This window comes from Ruditapes philippinarum, unplaced genomic scaffold (genome assembly GCF_026571515.1).
Source record: "Ruditapes philippinarum isolate M1 unplaced genomic scaffold, ASM2657151v2 ctg4629_1_1_1_1, whole genome shotgun sequence".
In the NCBI taxonomy this organism is placed as follows: Eukaryota; Metazoa; Mollusca; class Bivalvia; order Venerida; family Veneridae; genus Ruditapes; species Ruditapes philippinarum.
The window spans coordinates 41,576-65,565 of NW_026856911.1; the positions used below are offsets into that span (position 1 = coordinate 41,576).

Sequence of the window (23,990 nt, forward strand, 5' to 3'; positions counted from 1 at the left end):
ATAACACTAAGTATCAGTAGCCCGGGTCTCCACGATACCGGTGTACAAATTTTATACGAGGTGTTTTACAGATAAAATTTTACTGACTTGGAAGGAATAAACAACTTCATTAACATTTTATCCTCTTAAAATACATTACAGAGTTCTGTTACTCTGAAATTCTCGCTCATTACGAATGTAAACAATGGTCGACCATTTTGTATGACGTAGTTAAACAGCTTTCATGCTACCGGTGCACTGGTAAAATGTTATTTATATGCAAAGCGATTGCAGTTTTAATAGCAAAAATATCATTTTAGCATTCTTGTATTCATACGTGAAAATAAATTAACTTTAAAACAACATAAAAACGTGTGTTTCAATAATTTACTAATTCATATTTTTTTACTCCCAAGGGATCTCTGTCTTAGAATCCTTTTCTCCCAATTACAGGTGTATATTATACCACGTGGCTGGATTAAAAAATTCCCTTCACTTAATTTTAAGTGTTGTTGTGATTCGCTGCTCCTTTTAAATCATTGAATTTATTTTATTTCTATATGATGAAGATTAAATATCAGTATGACACTTTACACAGACTCCCTTAAAAGACTGAATGAAAGTGACTTTTCAATTTTCACAAACTATTTTATATGCACTAATGGCTTTCAATAGATTATTTTACCCCGCCAAAAGTGATGTCAAAAGGTTAAGCGACATATAATGGAGGTATGAATGACGTCAGCACCTGTCAATTGTTTTTGCTTTTAGTAAAAAACGTGTTTTGTAGAGAGACCGATTTATGCAATGGAAGAAAAGGATAGTAAATGAAAAATAAGGTAGGATATGTGAAATATTTTCTTCAGATACACATTTAAATGTTTTAAAACTTTGAAATAGCAAATACTACTAGAGCATGTCAAAATAAACAATTGGTAGGTAGCGTTGTCGATAATATCGCGAGATATGTGAATACACCAGTACCCTGGAGCCACCGGTATCATGGGACTCAAGTATACTAGATGTGCAGTTCAAAATATAAACAGTTTAGAACATATGCCCACTCATATACATAGAGTTTGAAAACTTTCGCTTAGAAACAACAGTAAGCCAAAACACTCGTCGTAACTCTGTCATGAACACCCTAACAATTAACTAAACATTTTTATAATTTAAATACACGTATAGAGTATCAATGAAAAAAGGTCTTGGTTTGTAATTCCAATGGTATAAAGTAAACTAACAGACAATGTTTTTTTATAATACTTCTTATATAATTGTAAATTAAACGGCACTATTTTTCATCTCTAAACAATACATGCCACGTCTCCAAAAAGAATCAATATACAACAAAATAGAGAATCGTTGTAAAGCACTAAGACACGCATTACTAGCAGAGGGGATTTTTTAAATTTATAAACACTGTTCTCTTGGCATATGTGTAATATTTACAATATACCTGGACATAAGCACTACCAATGCGTTCACTCTAAATATATAAACCTCATTGTATTTAACTGTTCTTATAAACTGATCTGATGTTACATTTTCAAGCATAATGTTTCTGAAAAATGTGAATATGATTCCTTTGTTGTCGTGTCTTTACATCCTTGATATGTCAACGTCTTATACGGGATAAAAGTCGTCGCGTATAATGGATAAAAGTCGTCACAGCTGACATTTGCAAGTGCTTCCAATTCTTGCACATTCCCTATCCCTACTTCTCCTAGCGCATCGACCTTGGCCTTTCACAATTGTATCTAAACATCTATTCCCTCTTTTTGTGCAAAATTGACTTCTTGCATCTCTTATTGTAGAAAACACAACTAGATAGTGGAGAATCACACAAATCAGAAATATCTGCATTATGAAACAACAACTATTTGTTCTTTTTTCCCCTGGCTTCTGGTCTATTTTACCTAATGAGTAAAGATCACATATTACTAAAGCAATGTAAAGTTTAGTTTAATTTGTTAAAAGCACACACAAATGAATCTGAAAATCAATAAATATTCAGATACAGTTACTAGTATTCAACATATTATAGTTATTAAAGACATGTAAGTGGAAACGTACTAGAATTTTACTTTTGTTAATTATCTTAGAAACTCCTTGGTAATCGACATGGGTTTCTTGACAGAAAGAAAATATCGACTCAAATTGAATAAAAATACTGTTTCAAAATTATCACAACAGTAAGCTTCTGTCAAATATATATAAGTTCATCCCCCACTATAAATTTGTAAGACAGACATTCGTTTAAAAATACTTACAATTTGCTATTCCAAATTCTTAAAGGATACATACGAATGATTATTCTTTGTCAGTTCATTTAATGTACACGAATGAAAGGCTGATTTACAGTTAAGTTTATATAACATCAATGAATATGTCCAATTTTGCAAAGTCACGCGTATTACGTAGCAGAAATTAAATTTAAAATTGGTAGTTTTGTGTTATCATGTGGTTAAATATATCCGGTGACAGACACGAAATAATAATTTTCATGAGTATACATAACAGAATGCAGTACACAAATAGGAAACCGGACATTTAAGTAAAAAATAGCATTTTTCGCAATGTCCGTAGCTTTTTCAGATAGACTTCTTACCTATGCAGTACCATGCATTGTTTAAAATGACTCATTACCTGTTCAATCAAGTTATTGGTATATATTTGTTTCGTTTTACGTTGTTATATGTCCGTATAAAGTCTATTTCTATCGCCCATCAATTAAATTTGTTCTAATATGTATGGTTAGTACTTTCTATGAGAAATTTTAAGTGATAAATAGTAAAAGCTATATTATTTAGATGTTACATTTTCACTGAAACACTCTGTTATAAGCAACATGCTTTGAGTCAATTTTCAAACCATTTTATCAACAATTAATGCAATTTTTTATTTCGTATTCTAACTTGAGTGAGGGACTGAATTTCTGTGTGACTGAGTGAGTGACTGATTAAAACATTAGTAAACTAAATATATCTAAACTTAACTAAACTGTTGTAAGAATAATGGCACCATAACTAACATATCAAAAATTCTTAATGATGGTCATTGATTGAATCTGAACAAGTGCTTAACTGTTAGATCTGATATTGTATCGATGGAAAAACAGTTAAGTTAAGTAAAACAATTCACTTAAGCGGATCTTAATAATATTGACTTGTGAGCCATGGTTTGAAGAAAACCCTTTGATAAATAAATTAATCCCTAAGGCGAGGCAATTTTATCAATTAGAGAATACTGCGTTTCAAAGTAAGCTCAAGGTATTGCGGTCTGAATCTATAATCGCAATATGCACTTTTGGGTAATATATGGCTGTCTTCGATGCAAACTCATTAAAACATCAAAAATAAAAGCTTTCTTGTGCAATATTTGGCCAGATGAGGTAAAAAAAAAGAATAACGTAGCAATACTTTAAAAGTTTATATGTTGTGATTTGCTGATTTGTTATTCAAACAATGCATAGAAATACCAATATTAATTATATTTAATTTGTAACAGTTTAAATCTTTATCGTTTCTGTTATTTTTCAGCAATCAATATTCAGTTAAGTTGTTCATGGAATTACTGTATTCTCCATCGCTGGTTTCCGAATTGCTCTCCTGATTTTCATTTCTGGGGCGATTAATGGAAAGGGAAACATCCAGTGTGGCTTCTAGTCCATCATTTGTTTTTTTCTCATGAAATGGAGAGGGTGCGTTTAGAATTATAGATGACTTGCACCTGCAGGTTTGGCCAATTCTAGCACATTTCATATTAGGCCTACTTCTTTCACACCTTCCTTTATTTCCAATGAATGGTCTTGTATCTCTACATCCACGCGCAGTCTTTATACACAATTGACCTTCACTATCTGCGACAAGGGTTGAAGCAATTATGCAAATAACAAACAAAACGATTGTACAGGAATGCATGTTGATAAATTTCCTGGCCGGCCTTCTAGATCTGTATTCTCTTTCAAAAGTTTTATCTGAAAGACGACCAAATTTACACTTTTGTATTAATTGCCATTGATTGAATATACCAGTGAAGACAAATAAATCCATTCAATAATTGAATTGTATCGCATGTCGCAAAATGATTTATTACAACACTCTTGATTTACATAACTATACAATTCAAAGTTGTATATTTGAAATTGCTTAAACGATGATGTAAAGCGTCGACTAAAATTTCGCTGATAATGTATACAATCTCAAATAAGAATAATTAAAATTGAAATTAAAAAGGTGTGGTACATACGTATTTAAATCCAGGCTATTAAGGTTATAGATGTCTATTTGCTGCCTCCTCATTCAGTGTTATGTAAGAAACGCCGGATAAAAAAAAAACAATATTGACAAACATGGCTTTGTGTCCGTGAGAACCGTCTAGCTTATGCAAATACACATTCTGTTCGATATTTAGCATTGTTTGTTTCTATGGAAACATGAAAGAGTTATGTGAAATTAAATGCATTACAGCAAAAGTAACTACCCCTAATTAACATTTCTCAACTACTGACAATATTATAGAATAAATATGTGTTTGCAACTGCCGTTGGAATTATACGGACGGGTCTGAAATGTGCAAGCATGCTTAGCAACTGTAGCTACTGAGGCGTTTCTACCTAAATTGGTTGAAGAAAACTGTCACAAATAGAAGGAAACTAACATGATATCTTTTTGTATTATTGCAATATTGTCCTTCAACTAAATATGAACGAAAAAAAAATGTATTTAAATAGATAAGATATTGGCGATAGCATAAAACAAATACATTGCGTGAGACAGATATATATTTCATAAGGCAACACAATAATTACCACAAATATGCACTTGTTTTTTTTTCTAGATGAAACAAAAATATATATTTCCGGATACTAAGGTTAAATAATTAAAAAAAATATTATATTTATGGACAAGATAATTTAAGTATGTTGTAATATTCAAATATGTCATTTCCAGTTTTTCAGTTTCTCTCTCTGTGAATGCGTCACGATCAAAAGTCTTTTGTTATTACATAAAGGCAAATTTTCTACTGAATATTATGATAATTAGGAGATTTGCTGGTTGATAATTGATATACGGATATGTGTTTATGATAATTTGTAGTTATTTTTATAATCTACGCATATTCAGACGGCATCTGGATTAACCAACACCTAGTAAGTTTTCTGTTCTCTAATCTCTACAATTAACTAATCGATGTATTATTACAAATATATAATTTCGAAGTACAGATATTGTACAAAAGCTCAATGTTAGTGTCTTTTGTATTTAATAAACTATCTATAAACAAGAACCGAACCAATTGATGAATATCAACAACTAATTTACCATTTATGATATACACCTTTGCATCATTAAATGCAACTCAATGCATGTACATACCCATTTTAGCTTTAAAGGAACAATTAAAGCTTTTCGTATTTTTCTTATTTTTTCTTAATTTTTCCTTTAGGAGACATTAAAGCGGAAATATACTTTGATCGACAAAATGAAGTCTTCAAGGACACATTTCGTTATTTTCTTGTTAATAACAATTGCAATGATGGATGGGATTCTATGTCAAATGTGCAGATTGTATGGTAGATCATGTAGGGACACTCCGCCGTTTAGAAACGGAAAAGGACGCTGTGCTCGTAGTGGAATTAGTAAAAATTGTGCTAGAATTGGTCGAGCCTGTCGCTGCAAGTCGACAATCATTTTGAATTTTGCACCAAAGTATCCGGGACTTGAAGCGGAATTGAATATTGATTTGAAAATAAACAATCATGTCGAAGATGAAGACAATTATACAGATTATTAAAAAGAAAAACTTTCAGAAACACGTTATATGACATTTTTGCTGCCTTTAGAAGTTAATGGATGTCTTGATAAAAGAGTTATAATTTGTTTGTTGTTTTTTTTGCACTGTAAACGATCAAAATATGATATGATCTCTGCTTTTTCTACAGTAAGTAAGCGTGGGAGATGTTGTGTTTTATTTTATTTCCCGTCAAATCCAGTGTACATTTTATTTTTCTCACTATTAAATTTTGGTGTTTTTGATGTTATTTTTTGCAGAACCTTCCTAGTAATTTAAAACGGCTTCAATTCTTACGATATATGTATTTAACTCATTAATCTAATTGCACATGATTGGTACATGTCAATATTCATCGTATTTGTAAAACGAAAGGTTGGCTTTCTAATATAACATGTAAATTAAACTAAAAACTATTAAGAACAATGGTTTAAACCCCCATTTTTATTTTCATCAGAGCAAAAATGCATCGACGCAACAAAAATAAATTGTAAGAATATTGTCATGTGCAATAATCGTACGAGAAATAAATATGTGCATAATGTTATTATATTTGTTATTTCATTGCTTTCTCTAAAGCAAGAGACCATTTATGAAAAAATAAAACAAATCACGCTGTTCAACATGCTATCCTGTATCTTTTGTCTCAAACGTCAGGTGAGGTAATGAGAGGAAATTTAGCGGTTACACATTATAAGGTCGGATAACTGTATGGTAAGCGAATGGTTGGTAATGAAATATCTTATATATCTCTGGATAAATTTTCATATTTTTGATATTAACGTTTTAAATAACGTCCTGTGCTCTGCAGAAAATTTCAATGAAAAGGTGGATAATTCGCTTTGAAGAAAGTTTGGAAAATATTTGATGGGTAACACCTATAAAACAATTCATTTATTTAAGCATTCAATCCTCTAGAAAAGTCACATCTTTAACATTCAAAATTCAATTTAAATGTAAATGTATGGGCCATCTCTCATAATATAAGTAGAATCAATAAAGTAGATTGACGATAACAAACAGTATTAATATCAGACACACATGATTTTATTAAAAAAGTATCACCGGTTTTAATTTTTAATTACACTGAATTCGTTATTACAGCAAGCTCAACAACACCCCGATTGCTACAAGTTTAAAATACCGGCTTTCTATGTCTGTCATACACAGCTTTAACAATCAGGTTAGTCTTCAGCTTGAAGTTCATCAGTCGATTGATGCTGGCCACGAGCCATTTTTGTCCATAAAGGCGGTCTTTATCAAATCATAAAATCGGGAAATTCAAATCTTCTTACTTTCCTGTATATGAACATTTTCCGGCCAGTCAACTTGGTTGATAATTACATGAAAATTTCTATAAACTTTGTCTAGCGGTTCTTTATTAAGAGGAAAACAAGTTAAAAACAATGGAACTGCCGCATTCTATAACAGGCTTTAGCAACGTCAAAAGTACCCTTTCTTATTTCTAAATCACAATACAGTTGCGAACTTATTTTGAATCACTTTCGCCTTTAGGAACGACAACAAATATAAAAAAAATCATCCTATAAATCTATACCATATGCGCACTCCAATACAAAGGTCATCCCGCTATTTAGGACAAATTTAAAACAAGAGCACCGCATGCGGTGTTAACGCTGGCCTGTAAAAGGCAATTTTTTAACCGATTGTTATAAATATTACACGCTTTAAAGGGACATAACTCCTAAAAGTGTTGCTTTCAGCTCTCTTTTTTAAACAGACGGGTTCACATCTGGAAAGGAGTAATGCAAAGTATTGGATTTTTTTTTACACATTTACCTTGTTGATATATTCTTAGTACAAAATACTCTGCATAGTTGGTGCCTATCAACACATAATTTACAACATAATTACACACATCAAAGCTCACTACATTCCATTGTTAATTAGGCTAAAATAATTGCTAAAATGATTTGCATAATTATTTCCCCTTTTACTGTAAACATGTTAATAAGAAAACGTTGTTTTTTAACTCCATCACTTCATCGTTGATTGTGTCTGGAAAATAGTGTTATTTAGGCTTTTCTAATAATCGAATTACACTTTTAGATACGATATATTGTTCTTAAATTAAGAACAAATACCGCAATAATTAACCTCGTTGATTTCGACAGGATAACATTAGGGTGAGTGTAAGCTTTTTTATTTCCATATTGTACTTTGTTTTGCAAAACAATGCAGAACATGTCATGATTTCTAGTAAATAAATTATTAAAATAGATAATATATTGATTCTGTTATCTAAACAGATAAAAATGCATTATATAACCACGTTTAAAAACAGAGTCAATGCCAATTTCAGTGTTTTAGTACATAGCCCTGCTATCCATGTCTATTGAATCATTTAGTAGTGTCATACCTTCAAATGATTCTTATATAAATTATTGCCTTTAAATGTAATGTATGACTTAAATCTCTGATTTTAATGATGTAAATGATGTAAAAAGGACTTAGGTCAGTGAATAAAGAGGTAAACAAAACGCATTGTGTTAAAGACAATGCTATCATTGATATCACGCATCATTCATTGATCTGAAGGATGTAGATTGTATCCATCAAAGATTTGTTAAAATCATACAAACTTTGAAATTAATATAATTATAACTATTAATACAAATATTACAAGTAACTTTGCTTGCTGTTATTTCAGGCCAACAGATAAATGTCAACAAAAATGAAAATTATAATAGTCGCATTGATGGTAGCATTTATAGTTGTTATACAAAGCCAAGGTCAGAAATGTAAACGCTACGGAAGAACATGTAGGGACACACCACCATTCAAGAACAAAATGGGACAATGCGCACAAAGTGGACGAAATATGAGATGTGCAAGAATTGGTAGAAGCTGTCGGTGCAAGTCAACAACAATCCTGAATTTCGCTCCAAATTTCAAAGATTCAAAGCGGCCATTTCCAAGATTTGAAGCGATGTTAGATATCAACTTGAAACTGAACGACAATGAAAGATCTAATGGTAATGTCACTGACTATTAATGAGTAACAACAGGCTATGACGGGTAATACATTCATTAATCCAAAATGTTTTGAGTACGTGTTTTTCATTCCGTCAATCAATTTATTTACAAATTAATAAAACAACAACGAAAACAAGACAATTGTAGAAAATCACAAGAAGTATGAACGAAATAGCAAAAATTAAAACTTTTCTGGTCATATCAACTTGTTATCCGTATAAATATGTATTTACTTTAAATAGTTATATAAACCATCAGGAATGTTATTCGTTTTGTTCTTTCATTGTAATAATGAAAATCATCAAATAGTTTGAAAAATATATTTTTTGTTTAAATTCTGATTTGCTTTATAACATACTTGTTTTAATGTTACCAAAATATTTGATGACGCATAATATATATTAACAAAAGTGTATAACTGCTTATCAACAGCGGACGGTACTCTGTTATTTTTTGCAAGCATAATACATAAACCGTCAGTAAGTTAGTGTCTGAAGCATCATTGGTTAAATATAAAAATAACAATAATGCACCAGAGTAATTTCAGTCGTGCAACATATTATTTTGTCCTAGGTTCATAGAAACAGTTGTTTTAAATATTTTATCCATTTTGAGCATTATGTTTCTATGTACATAAAGTTAGTTCCCTATTCCTTATTCCTTATTCCTTTTTCGAATAAGGAATAACGAATCAGTTCCTTATTCCTTTTTCGAATAAGGAATAGGGAACTAGTTCCTGATTCCTTATTCAAATCTAAATAAGGAACAACAGAATTAGTATTTATTTAAAATAAAATTTATACCTCATTCAAATCATTGCAAAAAGAATCTGCATAAATTATTTTGAAAAAAATCGAATAAGGAATAGGGAACCAGTTCATTATTCCTTATTCAAATCCGAATAAGGAACAGAAGAAAACAGGTAAAGAAAGACACCAGTTGCAGTTATTTTTGATAAATCTGCATTAGAATTGCAAGGATCAATCATAAAAATCATTAAATAAAGCATCTGCATGAAAAATATTTTGGAAAAAAAATGTTCAGGTTCATTCGATTCCGAATAAGAAACAGAAGTAATTACGTAAAGAAAGACAGCAGTTGCAGTTATTTTTGATCAATCTGCATAAGAATTGCAGGGATCAGTCATAAAAATCATGAAATAAAGCATCTACATATTATTTTTTGAAAATGTTCAAGTCGAATAAGGAATAGGGAACCAGTTCCTTATTCCTATTCAACTCCGAATAAGGAACAAGAGAAAATATGTAAAGAAAGACAGCAGTTGCAGTTATTTTTTATCAATCTGCATAAGAATTGCAAGGATCAATCATTAAAATCATGAAAAAAGCATCTACATAATTTTTTTTTCTAAAAAATTTTAAAGTCGAATAAGGTATAGGGAACCAGTTCCTTATTCCTTATTCAACTCCAAATAAGGAACAGAAGGAAATACGTAAAGAAAGACCCCAGTTGTAGTTATTTTTGATAAATATGCATAAGAATTGCAAGAATCAATCTTTAAAATCATAAAATAAAGCATCTACATAATTTTTTTTTAAAAAAATGTTAAAGTCGAATAATTCTAATGCAGATTTATCAAAAATAACTGCAACTGGTGTCTTTCTTTACGTATTTTTTTCTGTTCCTTATTCGGAGTTGAATAAGGAATAAAGAACTGGTTCCCTATTCTTTATTCGACTTTAACATTTTTTTTTCAAAAAAAAATTATGTAGATGCTTTATTTCATGATTTTAATGATTGATTCTTGCATTTCTGATGCATATTTATAAAAAATAATTGCAACTGGTGTCTTTCTTTACGTATTTCCTTCTGTTCCTTATTCGGAGTTGAATAACGAATAAGGAACTGGTTCCCTATTCCTTATTCGACTTTAACATTTTTTTCAAAAAGAATTATGTAAATGCTTTATTTCATGATTTTAATGATTGATCCTTGCAATTCTTATGCAGATTTATCAAAAATAACTGCAACTGGTGTCTTTCTTTACGTATTTTCTTCTGTTCCTTATTCGGAGTTGAATAAGGAATAAGGAACTGGTTCCCTATTCCTTATTCGACTTTAACATTTTTTTCAAAAAAAAATTATGTAGATGCTTTATTTCATGATTTTAATGATTGATCCTTGCAATTCTTATGCAGATTTATCAAAAATAACTGCAACTGCTGTCTTTCTTTACGTAATTACTTCTGTTCCTTATTCGGAGTCGAATGAACCTGAACATTTTTTTTTCCAAAATATTTTTATGCAGATGCTTTATTTCATGATTTTTATGATTGATCCTTGCAATTCTAATGCAGATTTATCAAAAATAACTGCAACTGGTGTCTTTCTTTACGTATTTTCTTCTGTTCCTTATTCGGAGTTGAATAAGGAATAAGGAACTGGTTCCCTATTCCTTATTCGACTTTAACATTTAAAAAAAAAAAAATTATGTAGATGCTTTATTTCATGATTTTAATGATTGATCCTTGCAATTCTTATGCAGATTTATCAAAAATAACTGCAACTGCTGTCTTTCTTTACGTAATTACTTCTGTTCCTTATTCGGAGTCGAATGAACCTGAACATTTTTTTTTCCAAAATATTTTTATGCAGATGCTTTATTTCATGATTTTTATGATTGATCCTTGCAATTCTAATGCAGATTTATCAAAAATAACTGCAACTGGTGTCTTTCTTTACCTGTTTTCTTCTGTTCCTTATTCGGATTTGAATAAGGAATAAGGAACTGGTTCCCTATTCCTTATTCGATTTTTTTCAAAATAATTTATGCAGATTCTTTATGCAATGATTTGAATGAGGTATAAATTTTATTTTAAATAAATACTAATTCTGTTGTTCCTTATTTAGATTTGAATAAGGAATCAGGAACTAGTTCCCTATTCCTTATTCGAAAAAGGAATAAGGAACTGATTCCTTATTCCTTATTCGAAAAAGGAATAAGGAATAGGGAACTAACTTTATGTACATTATTTTTCTGGACATGTTCATTTTTTGATAAAACGTATCGAATTGATTCAGACAAAAATGTAGACAAACCTAAAGGATAATTTGTATAATGGCTCAATTTGCTTTTTGTGCTTTTGTAACCATAGTGGGAATGTGACATTTTAGACTTACATAATTATTTATAATTGCTATAACAGTTCTTTCGACAACTGTTGACATTCATAAAAAAATAATTGCAAAATTTTTGTGTTGGCGTCGAATTACTTTGTTTTGGATTTTGTGGGTAATTAAGAATAGTAATCATACTTAAAAGTTATATAACAACAAAACTAAAATGAACATTTTTTGCTTGGCAATATTGACCCGCAACAGTAGAATATTGAATAACCTTTTGTCGGTAATTCGCGGCTGTACGGATTTTAAAGTATAACGGTATGCATGGTTTATGTATGTAGTAGATACAAGTTGAATGTTGATGCTGCACACCAAAGACGTCGCCAAATGATGTGAGGAGTCAATCAGCATTGAAAATTGTTCTCATATCCCAAGCACAAATCAACATTTTCTCCATGTTCTTGGTATGTGAAATTCAGAAATATTTGTCTGTTCCTACAAAGATTTAAACGTCTGGTCGAAGCAAAATAAATTGGATAACAAGTAAAATTGAAATGATTTGTATATTAAAAAAAATCAAGAAATATGTGCCGAAAATATGTTCATTTAAATATTGGTACGAATTGCATACTGTTCGAATGATTTTGAGGTCGAACTGTTCTGCAGTTATTTCCCCTTACTGGCCGTAGCGTAACTTTGGGGTACTTTCTTAACGGTTGAGGGAGAATCGCCTCTCTGATTGTGGGCGTGGTTAAGGCTTTGTAACTTGTAATATAATGATTCGACAATTGATATTAATCAAAGTTGTCCTAGTTCCCTTCCGCCCCGTCAACGAAGACCAAATGCTAGCATGCGGAGTATCATATTAAATTTGGCGACAATTTAAAATATGATAAACAAGATCAACAAGGAAAGGCGGCGTTCAATGAACGCAACCCCCATATGACCCAGCAACAAGAACCAATGGCAAGGAGCCCAGGCGGACTAAAGTTACATTAAATAAATTTCATAAAAAAGAATTAGTTACATCTCGTTAATAAAATATGTTTCATGTCGACCCCCGTTCTTATGTTGGTGTTCAGACAACAAAAATGAGTTTTATAAGCCATAAATCTACAACCGCATTGTGGCGAAATCGGAAGTACAAACTCCGCCTTAAGCAGTATAGAAGTCCGAATTTACCGGTATAAATCCGCGTTATATAACGGATGTTTTCATACAAATTCAAACTTTTTGTGATATGACTACTCTTTTGTTAACAATAGGGCTTATGCACCGTGAAACTAAAACGGTAAAAGTTTGCACAAGAATATCTCATATTTGTTGTGTGCCACAAGATTACAATTGATTTTACCATTGTGACGTAGCGCATGCGCGAGCTAATTATACAAGTCTTCATTTGCATGTTAAAACTCGAATACGAAGTTTAGTGTTACCGTGGGGTTTTCCTTTAAAAATCATTACTTATGAACAATTTTAAAAGTTATTTACAACAATACTGTTAAAGATATTTACGAAACTATAGAATGTTTGGTTTTAAAGCCTACGGAAAAATGTTTACATATTTCATTTAATGTTGCTTTAAGGCGGAGCCGAACTTCAACAGAGGCGGAGCAAATGAAGTGAGTGACACTGCCTCAGTCGTTACCCCTCTTAGCGGGTAAGATATAGGACGATCGAATATAGACTGGCTCAAAACACAAAATCAAGTCTAAAATTTCCCTCATTGCTGTATGGGCAAATGCATATCTACTATAAAAACCAGTCAGCTTCCAGATAGAATTCGTGAAATGAGCACAGAAATCATCGCTGTATTTTTGTAAAATTCTGTAAAGTTTGTAATGGCCGATGGTAAAACTTCGGGAAAATCGTTGCATCCTCGTGTTATGTGGTATGAAATTAAAACTATGACGTCATTACTTTTTTTGACCGTACTGTATTTTTAATACAGAAAAAAGAAGAAAAACAAACACCAAAAAAAAAACCCCCAACACCGGGAAATCAAATGACTTGCAATTTGCCGTGTTACCACTGGCCATCTGGCCATAATTATGCTTGAAAGTATCAAGAACGGTACTTTCATTAAAATTCAATGGGTACGGAAACTATCGCAAAATATCTCGGAAATTAATCAGTCTCATGTCATATGACTTTTGATCCACACATAATGACTTTTACCATACTGTATAACCGTTGTCGGTGATGGCAGATGCTGGAGTGATCACAGAGATGATAAAATATACCGGTTACGTATAAAATGTGAACGTCGAAGGCATGAGAAACCGATGATGACAGAAACGCTCTGACTATTTTTGAACTCTTTATTCTTTGTGTATCTTTATATACGGCATAATTATATCAAACTAACATTTATAATAGTTTCTCAAGCTCTAAAAAGGTTATGAATTAATGTGGTATGTGCATCAATAAATCGTTTGTATGAACTGAATTTGTTTTGTTCTCTAGAGATTGTTTCATTATAGAACATCCCCAAGTCTACCCATCCAAGTTGTCGTTTCTTATACAATCCATGTACTTAAAACATAGGAGACCATTTGAACTTATGCGGTAAATTGTAAGATCTCTGTCATCACAACTGCATCAGTTATCACATGACGTAGGAATGCAATGCTGATATTGAGTGAGAATTAATTAAATTATATCCCTTCGAACAACAACAACAATAACAACATAGAAATTAAATAAAAAGATATACAACTTTTGCCTTTAATTTTGTATGATCAAATTATATTCAGCCATTGTAAGTCATCAGAGCAGCAGCTGTATAATAACAGGACAAATTCATATCAAGACAAATCCATTATAATAACGAGAAAATAAATCCATTATAATAACGAGAAAATAAATACATTATAATAACAGGCTAAAATCAATTATAAAAGCAAGACACATTCATTATAATAACAGGATAAATCCTTAGAAATAACAGGACAAATCAATAATAACAGAACAAATCCTTGGTACCACAGCCTTGTTAATTTGACCTTGGATGTAGGAAACTGGTTGTTGCACACGTCACATTGTCTCATTATTGGGAACATTTGTGCCAAATCATTTCAAAATCCCTTGATCTATGAAGAAGTTATGGACCTGACACAAAATATAGCCCGTAACAGACTATGTTAATCTTTGACCTCCAACTGTGACCTTGACGTTGGAGGTATGCAACTGGTTTTTGTGCATCACATTTCGTCTCATTATTGAGTATTTTTCAAAATCTCTTGATCTATGAAGAAGTTATGGACCGGACACAAAATATACACTGTAACAGACCATGTTAATATTTGACTTCGACATGTGACCTTGACCTTAGAGTACTGGTTGTTATGCATGACACACTTTCTTATTATTGTGAACATTTATGCTAAAAAATTCAAAATTCCTTGATCTATGTAAAGATAAGGCCGGGACACAAAATATACCCTGTAACAGACTATGTTTATCTTTGACCTTCAACTGTGACCTTGACCTTGGAGGTAGGAAACTGGTTTTTGCGCATGACACATTGTCTCATCATTGTAAAGATTTTTGCCAAGTATTTACAAAATCCCTTCATGGATAAGAAAATTATGGACCTGACACGACATATATCATACAATAGACAATATTGACATTTATTCACCATGTGTGACCTTAGCCTTTTGCGCATGACACATCGTCTTATTATAGCAAACATTTTTTGCAAGTTATTTCAAATTCCTTCTATAAATGACATAGTTATGGACAGGGCACGAAAATATGACGGACGGACGGACAGACGAGGTTAATCCTTTTTCTGAGTTCTGTCTGAAATCTGAGGAATTTCATTGGTCAGTGTTTATTCTTTGTCAGTCAGTTTCTGACTTATCAAAATCCTGAGTCCCTAGCTCTTCATTTTTTGTTGCTGAGAATGGGGGTTGCTTCTAACGCCTTCCGCCGTACTCTCCTTGTGCCCTGTTCCTGGTTTTCTTGGGCGCTCTGGCTCCTTGCGCTGGACGCTTTTTTGTCGGTGCTGCTTATGAATCGCTTCCTTGTGATTGTTATATCTGTGTCTGTTATCATATTATTTTGGTAAAGTTAACTTCGACTGATTGCTTGACCTGATCTTTGGCTTGCCCAAGACATTACAATAAGTGAATATTGGACTACTCTCATTCACATGGCGGCCACCATGTGCCATCTTTGTGGCAAAAGAAATAGAGATATGTTTCTTTCATACAGTGGAATAAAGAATAACTCTGATAGTTTGAAATTGATAACTGTTACAGTCAATTTTCGTCTAAATCAGGCATACGCAAATATTGCAGAAGTTGTAGGAGTTGTGTTACTCGTGAACGAACACCACCTTAATAATCCGGGCAATTTTGTGTTTGTGTATTTGCGTTCTACATGCGATGCCTCTAATTTCCAAAGTAAACGAGAAGAGCAGATGTTTTATGATTGAAGTTGATTGATTTGTATTACCTAAGATCAAAAAAAAAAAAAAAAACATAAAAAAAAATTAAAAAAAAATAAATAAATAAATAAGCAATTATAACTCGAACTGTAAATGTTTAGCATTTATGTCATTTGTTTCTCAAAAAAATTCTCTGTTGTGTATACATGAATGATTACTTAAGAAGTGGTGTACAAGTTTTTCATGACCCTTTCATATCATAGGATATGTTGCCTGCTTTTTAAATTTGTCTTTTGACGTCTTATCTGTGATATGCAGGCTTCATAACCTCTGATCCCCTTTCAAAATTCTATTTTATTTAGTTTCGCTCATTGTTTTCTCGTTTAGGGCACACGCACTTTTTTATTTGAGGACCATATGCCGCTTTTCATGGAATGGCACTTACGTGTCACATTGAAGGTTCCATGATAACCGCCATATGAACACATCTGCGGATGTTTCTAAATTCAAAATTGTACCAGTTCATGTTAAATGTTGAATTCTGCTTAAGCCGGTGCTAGGGGGCGTGGACGGTAGTTTGCACTTGACAGTACCGTACCATGAACAGGCTCAATCAAACAGAGCCTGCAACATTTTCAATTTTGCCGTGTTGGGCTTTCTTTAGGGATTCTTATTTTCTCTATTTTATTGTGATAGTGTAAATTAAAGTGATAATGTAAAGTTAGTCAGGCGGCTGTAAAAAGTCTTCCCGTACATTTAATCAATGATATTATATTTACCATCTTTAAGGATCGTTCAGCACGACGTTATTGTTGTGTATACATTTTATATGGTATTTTTAGTTTCTTGTATTTGCCCTTTTCAACTTGGGTGGTTCCAGTATTCCTACTTGAATACTGTATAATCACCCTTAGGATATGTTGCCTGCTTTTTAAATCTGTCTTTTGACGTCTTGTATGTGAAATGCAGGCTTCATAACCTTGGATCCCCTTTCAAAATTTCATTTTATTTAGTTCCGCCCGTTGTTTTCTCGTTTAGGGCACACGCATTCTTTTACTTGGAGACCATTCGCCGCTTTTCATGGAATGACACTACTGTGTCACATTCAAGGTTCCATGATAACCGCCATATGAACACATCTGCGGATGTTTCTTAATTCAAAATTCACCATTATTGTGTGTAAATGTTAAATTTTGCTTAAGCCGGTGCTAGGGGGCGTGGACGGTAACTTGCACTTTCCAGTACCATCCATGAACACGCTCAATCAAACCGAGTCTGCAACCTTTCACAATTTTGCCGTGTTGGGCTTTCTTAAGGGTTTCTGTTTCTCTCTATTCTATTGTATAAATTACATATTTTGTATCATTTCAATAGTAATTTATTCATTATCATTTATTATTATCACATTTATATTTTACTTCAAACATTTCAGGGTCAGAAATGGGAGTGTTTTATAACTTTAGTGGGTGGTCTTAAGAAATAAGAGGCGTTAACCTGACGGTATCCAGTCAAAATGCTTGTTTCATAATTGCTTTGAAGCAAAGTGAGTGGCAGATAACATATTTCAATATGTTACCGACAGTTTGATTAGATATTTCTTCAAATAATTATTAATGTTGTCTGTCTTATAAAAAGTAATTATTCTGGATCAATTTATTGGGTAGTGATAGGAAAGTTTTTTATGTTTGTGATTTGTCTAGATGATGTTAAGCATAGCGCCATATACAAAGTTTCACTGCTGTTACAAATGTTTAAATAATATATAAAATTTTATGTTACTATCATGTAAGTAAGGAACAAATAGATCTAAAAAGTAAATAAAAATGAAAAGTGTTACTTGTATTTTCATGGAATGATATTTTCTCAGTTTCATATTTTTTCAATATGCTCAATTTTTATCAGTATCTGAAGTTACAAATAATTATCTTGAGTTACCAATATATTGAGTTACCAGTATGTTAAGGTATCGATATATTACATTACCAATATCCGAAGAGGTACCAGAATGGTAAGTTATCAATAACATTAGCTACCACTATTCTAAAATACCAACATGAATAGTTACTAGTATGTTAAGTTACTAATTTCCTATGTTATGAATATCCTAAGATACCAATATTCTAAGTTACCAGTGTACAAAGGCACCAGAAATCTTTATGCTAATGTACGAATATGCTAAGTGACCAATATTTTAAGTGAATAATATCATATATCACAGATACAAGTTACCAATATTTTAGTTACAAGGTTCCAATATACTAAAGTTCACATTTTATCTGTAACTTAAAGTAAAAATTCCTATGTTACTAGTATGATGTATCCTTAAGTATCAAGATTTATATTAGTATTATCCTAAGTTACCAATAGGTGAAGTTACTTATATCCTTATAGCTCAAGTGAGCTAGGGAGCATCATGAGATAGGGACCATACCTCAAGCTAGGTAGCTTAAAAGTACATGTTAGTCATTAAACACATTTTGTGTTTATTTAACTTGTTAGAGTTGCTCTCCTTGAAGTAGAGAGAGGCGGAGAAAGAGAGAAACAGTTTAGCCAGATCAGTCTAAATCGGATTAATGTCACAATGAATCAGAGAATGTTTATGTGAAGTTTTGTGAAGTACAGCATTTGAAGTCCGGTTTTAAGATAAATAATCAGACCTTATGAATATTGTCAAGCTTCATATTACTGATTATGTAGCATTTGACCAATAACCTTCAAACTGCAAAAGATGAGTTTTCTTAATACAAGATTTCCATGCAAGTTGTGTGTTGGAACAGTTTTAAATGCAATCTGTCTCAAATATTTAAGAACCGTTCTCCATTAAAGATATCTTTGTCCAACTTGAACATCAACCTTCATATAGTCTGTTTTCACTATAGTATCCACAATTTCTTTAGGCAAGATATCCTAAACAAATAAGTAGATTTTGACAAAAGCTCACAAGACAAAAGAAGCCGATATTATAATGTCAGATTTGTGCCATTCATAGACTTGTTGAAGAACTATATAATTTGCTCATACTCGACATATCGACATATATCTTTCACTACTTTTATGGGTGGTAGATGCTCCCATAGGTACTAAAACAGAGAACGAAAAATAAACACATTTTATAATACAATGATACAAGATATCAATTTTTTTACATAGCATGTTAAGATTATCAAAGGCAAAATATTGATGAAACATCAAAATGTTGCAGCTAGATTTTTTTTAAATTACAGTTGAACTTCTAGAAGTTGAGCTTCTATTAGTCGACTTTTTTATGTTTCGAAGTGAAATGAAAGTCCCGAGCCCCAGTCACACAGGATATTTTTACTATAAGCGAGTCTAGTTATTGCCCTTTCCATTTGTTACACCTTATGTTAGCAGTAGTGGTAGTGGTGGTAGTGGTAGTAGTGGTAGTGGTAGCAAAGCAGTGGCAGCAGTAGCAGTAGTGTTGTTTTTTTTACTTCCTTTCAAAAAAAGCAACTGTTTTGTTAGAACGCTTTAACAGATAACATTTGGTGACAATATATCATTTTCAAGGTAAAACATAAACATTCTGTCGTTTAATGTTATAAATCTAGGTAACATTTGCTTCATAAATGTGTTTTGATGCGGTTTTTTGTAGTAATACATCATGCGTTTATTAATCTTTATGTCAGAAAATGTTTTATTGATGGAAATGTGTTTTGTTATCCTTGAAATTATTCTGAATTAAGAAAATCGTCATCATAATCAACAACATACAGCACCATTACATTAATCATATTTTAATCAAAATCATCAATATTTATACTTTCTCATTTAAGAATAATTACATATTTATTAAGTGAAACCGATTTTGCTATTTTCAACTTTTTGTTCTTTGTTTTCATTGCTGTTGAGGGATTTCCCTATTCAAAAATCATTATAATAAATCATAAAAAGAATGCATTCACAATTCCTTAAATTTGCAGATTTGTCATTCTATATTCCACTTATTTTTTAGGCTAAGTATATTTTATTGCAACTTTAAGTGTCGTTTGCTTTAAGTATTTTGCATCTTCTCCCTTTTATTATTTCAGGTATGGGCGACTTCTATCTTTACCTTAGCAAGTTAAATATTGCAATTTTATCAATAAAAAAAAACAGACGAAACAAATGGCACACAGTTTACAATTATTTGAGACAATCAACTGTTTAATGATTAATATTCACACATGTCTTTCTGATTAGGTTTTAATGTTTTTGTAATAATAATGTTTAATTTTCTGTCTGCCATCATCACCATCATTTTTATCATCGTAATGGTGGTGGTCGTCATCATCATCATCATCATCTGTTTCTGATCTTTTGTTTTGTTAAAATCGTAAAGATATATACATAAACAAACATTTTCGTCAGCATTTTAGTGAATATAACCAATTTACTTCAATAATTTACTTTGAGAGAAAAAAAAAAGTTTCTTTTACAACAGCTGGTCTCAAATTCACGATCTTTTTCGGTAATGAGCAAACGTCTTCCACACTTTCCTAACTTTCTACAAATGAATTTGTAAGATATAACACAAAGGGGTATATAGAGGAATGAAAAAGTAAGATCTAGAAGATTCTATATTTGATGCGTTTTCCTGTTTTGCATTGTAACTTTTGTGATGTCTGGACGTGAAGAAAAGATAACAGAAAACAACTTGATAAGCTGACAAACTTTATTCATAATTTCAGTATGGTTATATAGATTTCATTGTAGCAACGATCTGAAATGCTATTAAAATGTAAACGTATTGTAAAGGAAAGGTTCATCAAACAATAAATAAATTAGTTGTCAATCTTGTCTGCATGTTGTTGAAACATCTGATTGTTGTGTTCCTCGAAATCTCTTCGTCGTCGCTTACCATCCTCGACTTGTTCAGGCTAAAATAAAAAAAGATCGATATCAAACAAGTGTAGTGGTATTGTCAGTAAGTATCATGTTGGCCTTTGTAAGTAACTATAATAGCAAACATTCCCTAGCTATACAATAACTACAAAAATCACTATATTACAATTACTAAATACATCACATAATCAATATTTATATATAAAGTTCTCACATGACAATTAATCAAGCATTGAATTGTACTTTTATAGATATCATAACATAAGGATTGGATTATAATTTTATTTTTAAATGGTCAATATAGTAAAAACCTTTAAAAAATCATTTAAAAATTTTACAAATTTTGTAGATTGAAATGAGGAAATGAGGCAAACCAAATTGATTGGACCAACGTTAAGAAAACAAGTGTATGCAAAAGAAAAAAAGAAAGAAAGAAAGAAACACACACATAAACAAATCCCCTAAATATATGAATATAATTATGCTATCAGGGCAAGTACTTTAACAGGATATACTGCCCATTCTTATTTATATATATTAAAGCGGTTAAGTGGACATTTGTATTAGAAACAGGTGTAAAAAACATTGTGCAATGGAAACCAAATAACCAAATAATAAGTAAAGCAGAAAAAGAAAGTAAAATAAATTAACAAGAAATGTTGTTTAACATAATCTTACCATTACTTTGTGATCGGAAAAAAAGAAAAATGCCTTTTTATTTCCTTTTTGCTAATATATGAAATTTGTGTAAACAATCAACGCAAAATATATATTTTGTTTTATTTAGCGTTAAGTTGGTCCTGTATAAGTGAGTATCACTTTCAAATCAGTAATGAATATTTTATCTAAAGAAACGACTTGTACTCCTAATTTCTAACAAATATCAATCTATAATTTTTCTAAGCCCTTTTGCATTTTATGTCATTAAGTAAGCCTTGCAATAAGATACATTTTCCGTATTTGGCACTCCGAGAAGATTTTTTTTAAATATTAAAGTATACAAGTTACTTTACTGTGGCTGACCTTGTTCAAAGACACTGAATACTTACCTGCAGCATAATTCAACTGGAAACCTGGACGAGTGATGATAAAGTCAGAGCAAAAGTTGATAGTCACACATGGTCCTTCGCTAATAATTTTATCAAACGGATAAAAACCTTGCTGGTATCCAGAACAGAATAGGTCTCCACAAAATATTCCAAGATTTCCTGGCCCAATGAATCTTCCTATGGTAGGTACAAAGATTAAAATTGGTTTATTAGATAAATCAGCTATCATACTTTCATTAGATATTCTCAAGCAACTTATTCATATTGAAGCCAACAAAAAAACGAAAAACAAAAAAAAAGCCAAACATTACATTTGACCGACATACAAGTTTTGATATATTTTTAATTTAAATGAATCAGTTGAAACTACTCGTTATGGTCAAATACTGATACATATAGATATTCAACAATTCATCTTTTTACCTGACTCAGAATATAATAAATCTGCAAATATCCCATAAACGTTGAATTAATCTGTCATTTGCCAGATTTATGTATAATTGTGTATAAATAAACATTCTTTAGCTAAAGAGGGACAATTAAGGAATTAATAAAATATTCCATTACCGTCGTTAATGGTAACTCGATCCCACGAATCACAATTAAAGTCTCTCTCTATAATTAGGATGGTGAATTCAATTGTAATTTTCCAAGTAGGATTACTGGAACAAAGTACCCATGTACAATTGGCATTGTTTGGGTAGTTCATTGGGAAATTTGGTGAACTTAGAACTCCCGGCTGTGCAGGATTAACGGTAATTTCTTCACCACAAACTGCAATATATTAAGTGCAATCAGGACCAATCTGTTCTACATTTTCACGTGCCACGGACCTGACATAACAGTATAACTATCATCAAACTTTACCTAAATAATTTCAATTAATACAAAAATTAACTTGTGATCCTCTCCCATCAACATTTCTGACATATTGCTTTTAATTACTTAAAAAAATGTATGTATTTATTTAAATATATAAATCAATGTTATTGGCGATAGTTTTCTAATTCATTCAAATGTCAAATAAAAATTGCTGTTATCAAACTGTCAAATTGTTAAGGTATTCTATAAACAAGAGGTTACACTTCACTTTAAACATATTTATTTTACAAAACTTGAGAAATGGATATTTAAGAAGATATTTGCACATGAATATCTTTTATGTATATATCAATAACAAGCGAACGATAAAAATAATCAATGGTTGAAAATTATCAATTCGAATAGTTACATAGTCAAAAAAGAAAATTATTTTATTATTTTTCAATCGTTTGACAGTCGACAGCATTTTGTCTCAGAGCATACAAAAACTGCCCTTATATTTTAGAGTATAAGAACAATTAATTAAACACTTACTATATTCTGGAGTACCAAACGTTTGACTCGTACCTCCTAAAGATACACAAAGCATTAAAACAATAAAAAACGAAAACATAGCCATCGTTTTGAATGAAAGATTAAAATATGAAAACTCTTCCCTTTTAATATCCTTATTTCCTTTTCCTTGTTGTTTTAAACTGATGAATCTGGAGGATTTGCACGCGAATTTATTCTTAGCTTTCGTGTGGTGTCATTAAATGATTGGTCAATTGAAGGTCGTATGTCATTATTTCAAAAACATACTTAAAATGTTAATAACTTAGTCTACACGCAGTACTTTAAAGAGGTACTCTGATTGGTCGATTAAAATGTGTGTCTTAAGTTAAAACTGTTATTTTTATATCAAATAACGATTGACAATGGGAGGATACTTTTAAAATTGACATATAGACTTGTTCGATCTTATTGAAAGTCATTTCTATTGGTTAATTCAAATGTAATATTCAGAGACTTGTGTATCTTTATTT

The 23,990-nt window shown here is 31.3% G+C and overlaps 1 protein-coding gene and 3 long non-coding RNA genes across 4 annotated transcripts; 2 read left to right on the top strand and 2 right to left on the bottom strand.

The window, feature by feature from the left end:
* Positions 1-1,215: 1,215 nt before the first annotated feature.
* LOC132748122 (uncharacterized) lies at positions 1,216-4,388 on the bottom strand. Its single transcript, XR_009628219.1, has 3 exons — positions 4,231-4,388; positions 2,253-3,958; positions 1,216-1,898 (listed from the first exon to the last, which is right to left on the bottom strand). It is a non-coding gene; the product is annotated as an uncharacterized LOC132748122 (long non-coding RNA).
* Positions 4,389-4,970: 582 nt separating this feature from the next.
* On the top strand, positions 4,971-5,864 carry LOC132748123 (uncharacterized). Its single transcript, XR_009628220.1, has 2 exons — positions 4,971-5,134; positions 5,431-5,864. It is a non-coding gene; the product is annotated as an uncharacterized LOC132748123 (long non-coding RNA).
* A 1,654-nt stretch (positions 5,865-7,518) lies between these two features.
* Positions 7,519-9,111, top strand: LOC132748114 (uncharacterized). Its single transcript, XR_009628212.1, has 2 exons — positions 7,519-7,922; positions 8,447-9,111. It is a non-coding gene; the product is annotated as an uncharacterized LOC132748114 (long non-coding RNA).
* An 11,814-nt stretch (positions 9,112-20,925) lies between these two features.
* Positions 20,926-23,732, bottom strand: LOC132748115 (tolloid-like protein 1). Its single transcript, XM_060737666.1, has 4 exons — positions 23,500-23,732; positions 22,711-22,917; positions 22,144-22,320; positions 20,926-21,129 (listed from the first exon to the last, which is right to left on the bottom strand). The coding sequence occupies exons 1-4, from the start codon at positions 23,582-23,584 to the stop codon at positions 21,125-21,127; spliced, it is 474 nt and encodes a 157-aa protein (XP_060593649.1). The 5' UTR covers positions 23,585-23,732; the 3' UTR covers positions 20,926-21,124.
* Positions 23,733-23,990: the final 258 nt, after the last annotated feature.

Coding starts and splice junctions, on each gene's coding strand:
- LOC132748115 (XM_060737666.1), bottom strand. CDS start 23,584: ATGGCTATGTTTTCGTTTTTTATTGTTTTAATGCTTTGTGTATCTTTA. Junction 22,918..23,499: donor GTTTGGTACTCCAGAATATA/GTAAGTGTTTAA, acceptor AATATATTGCAG/TTTGTGGTGAAGAAATTACC. Junction 22,321..22,710: donor TCGAGTTACCATTAACGACG/GTAATGGAATAT, acceptor TACCTACCATAG/GAAGATTCATTGGGCCAGGA.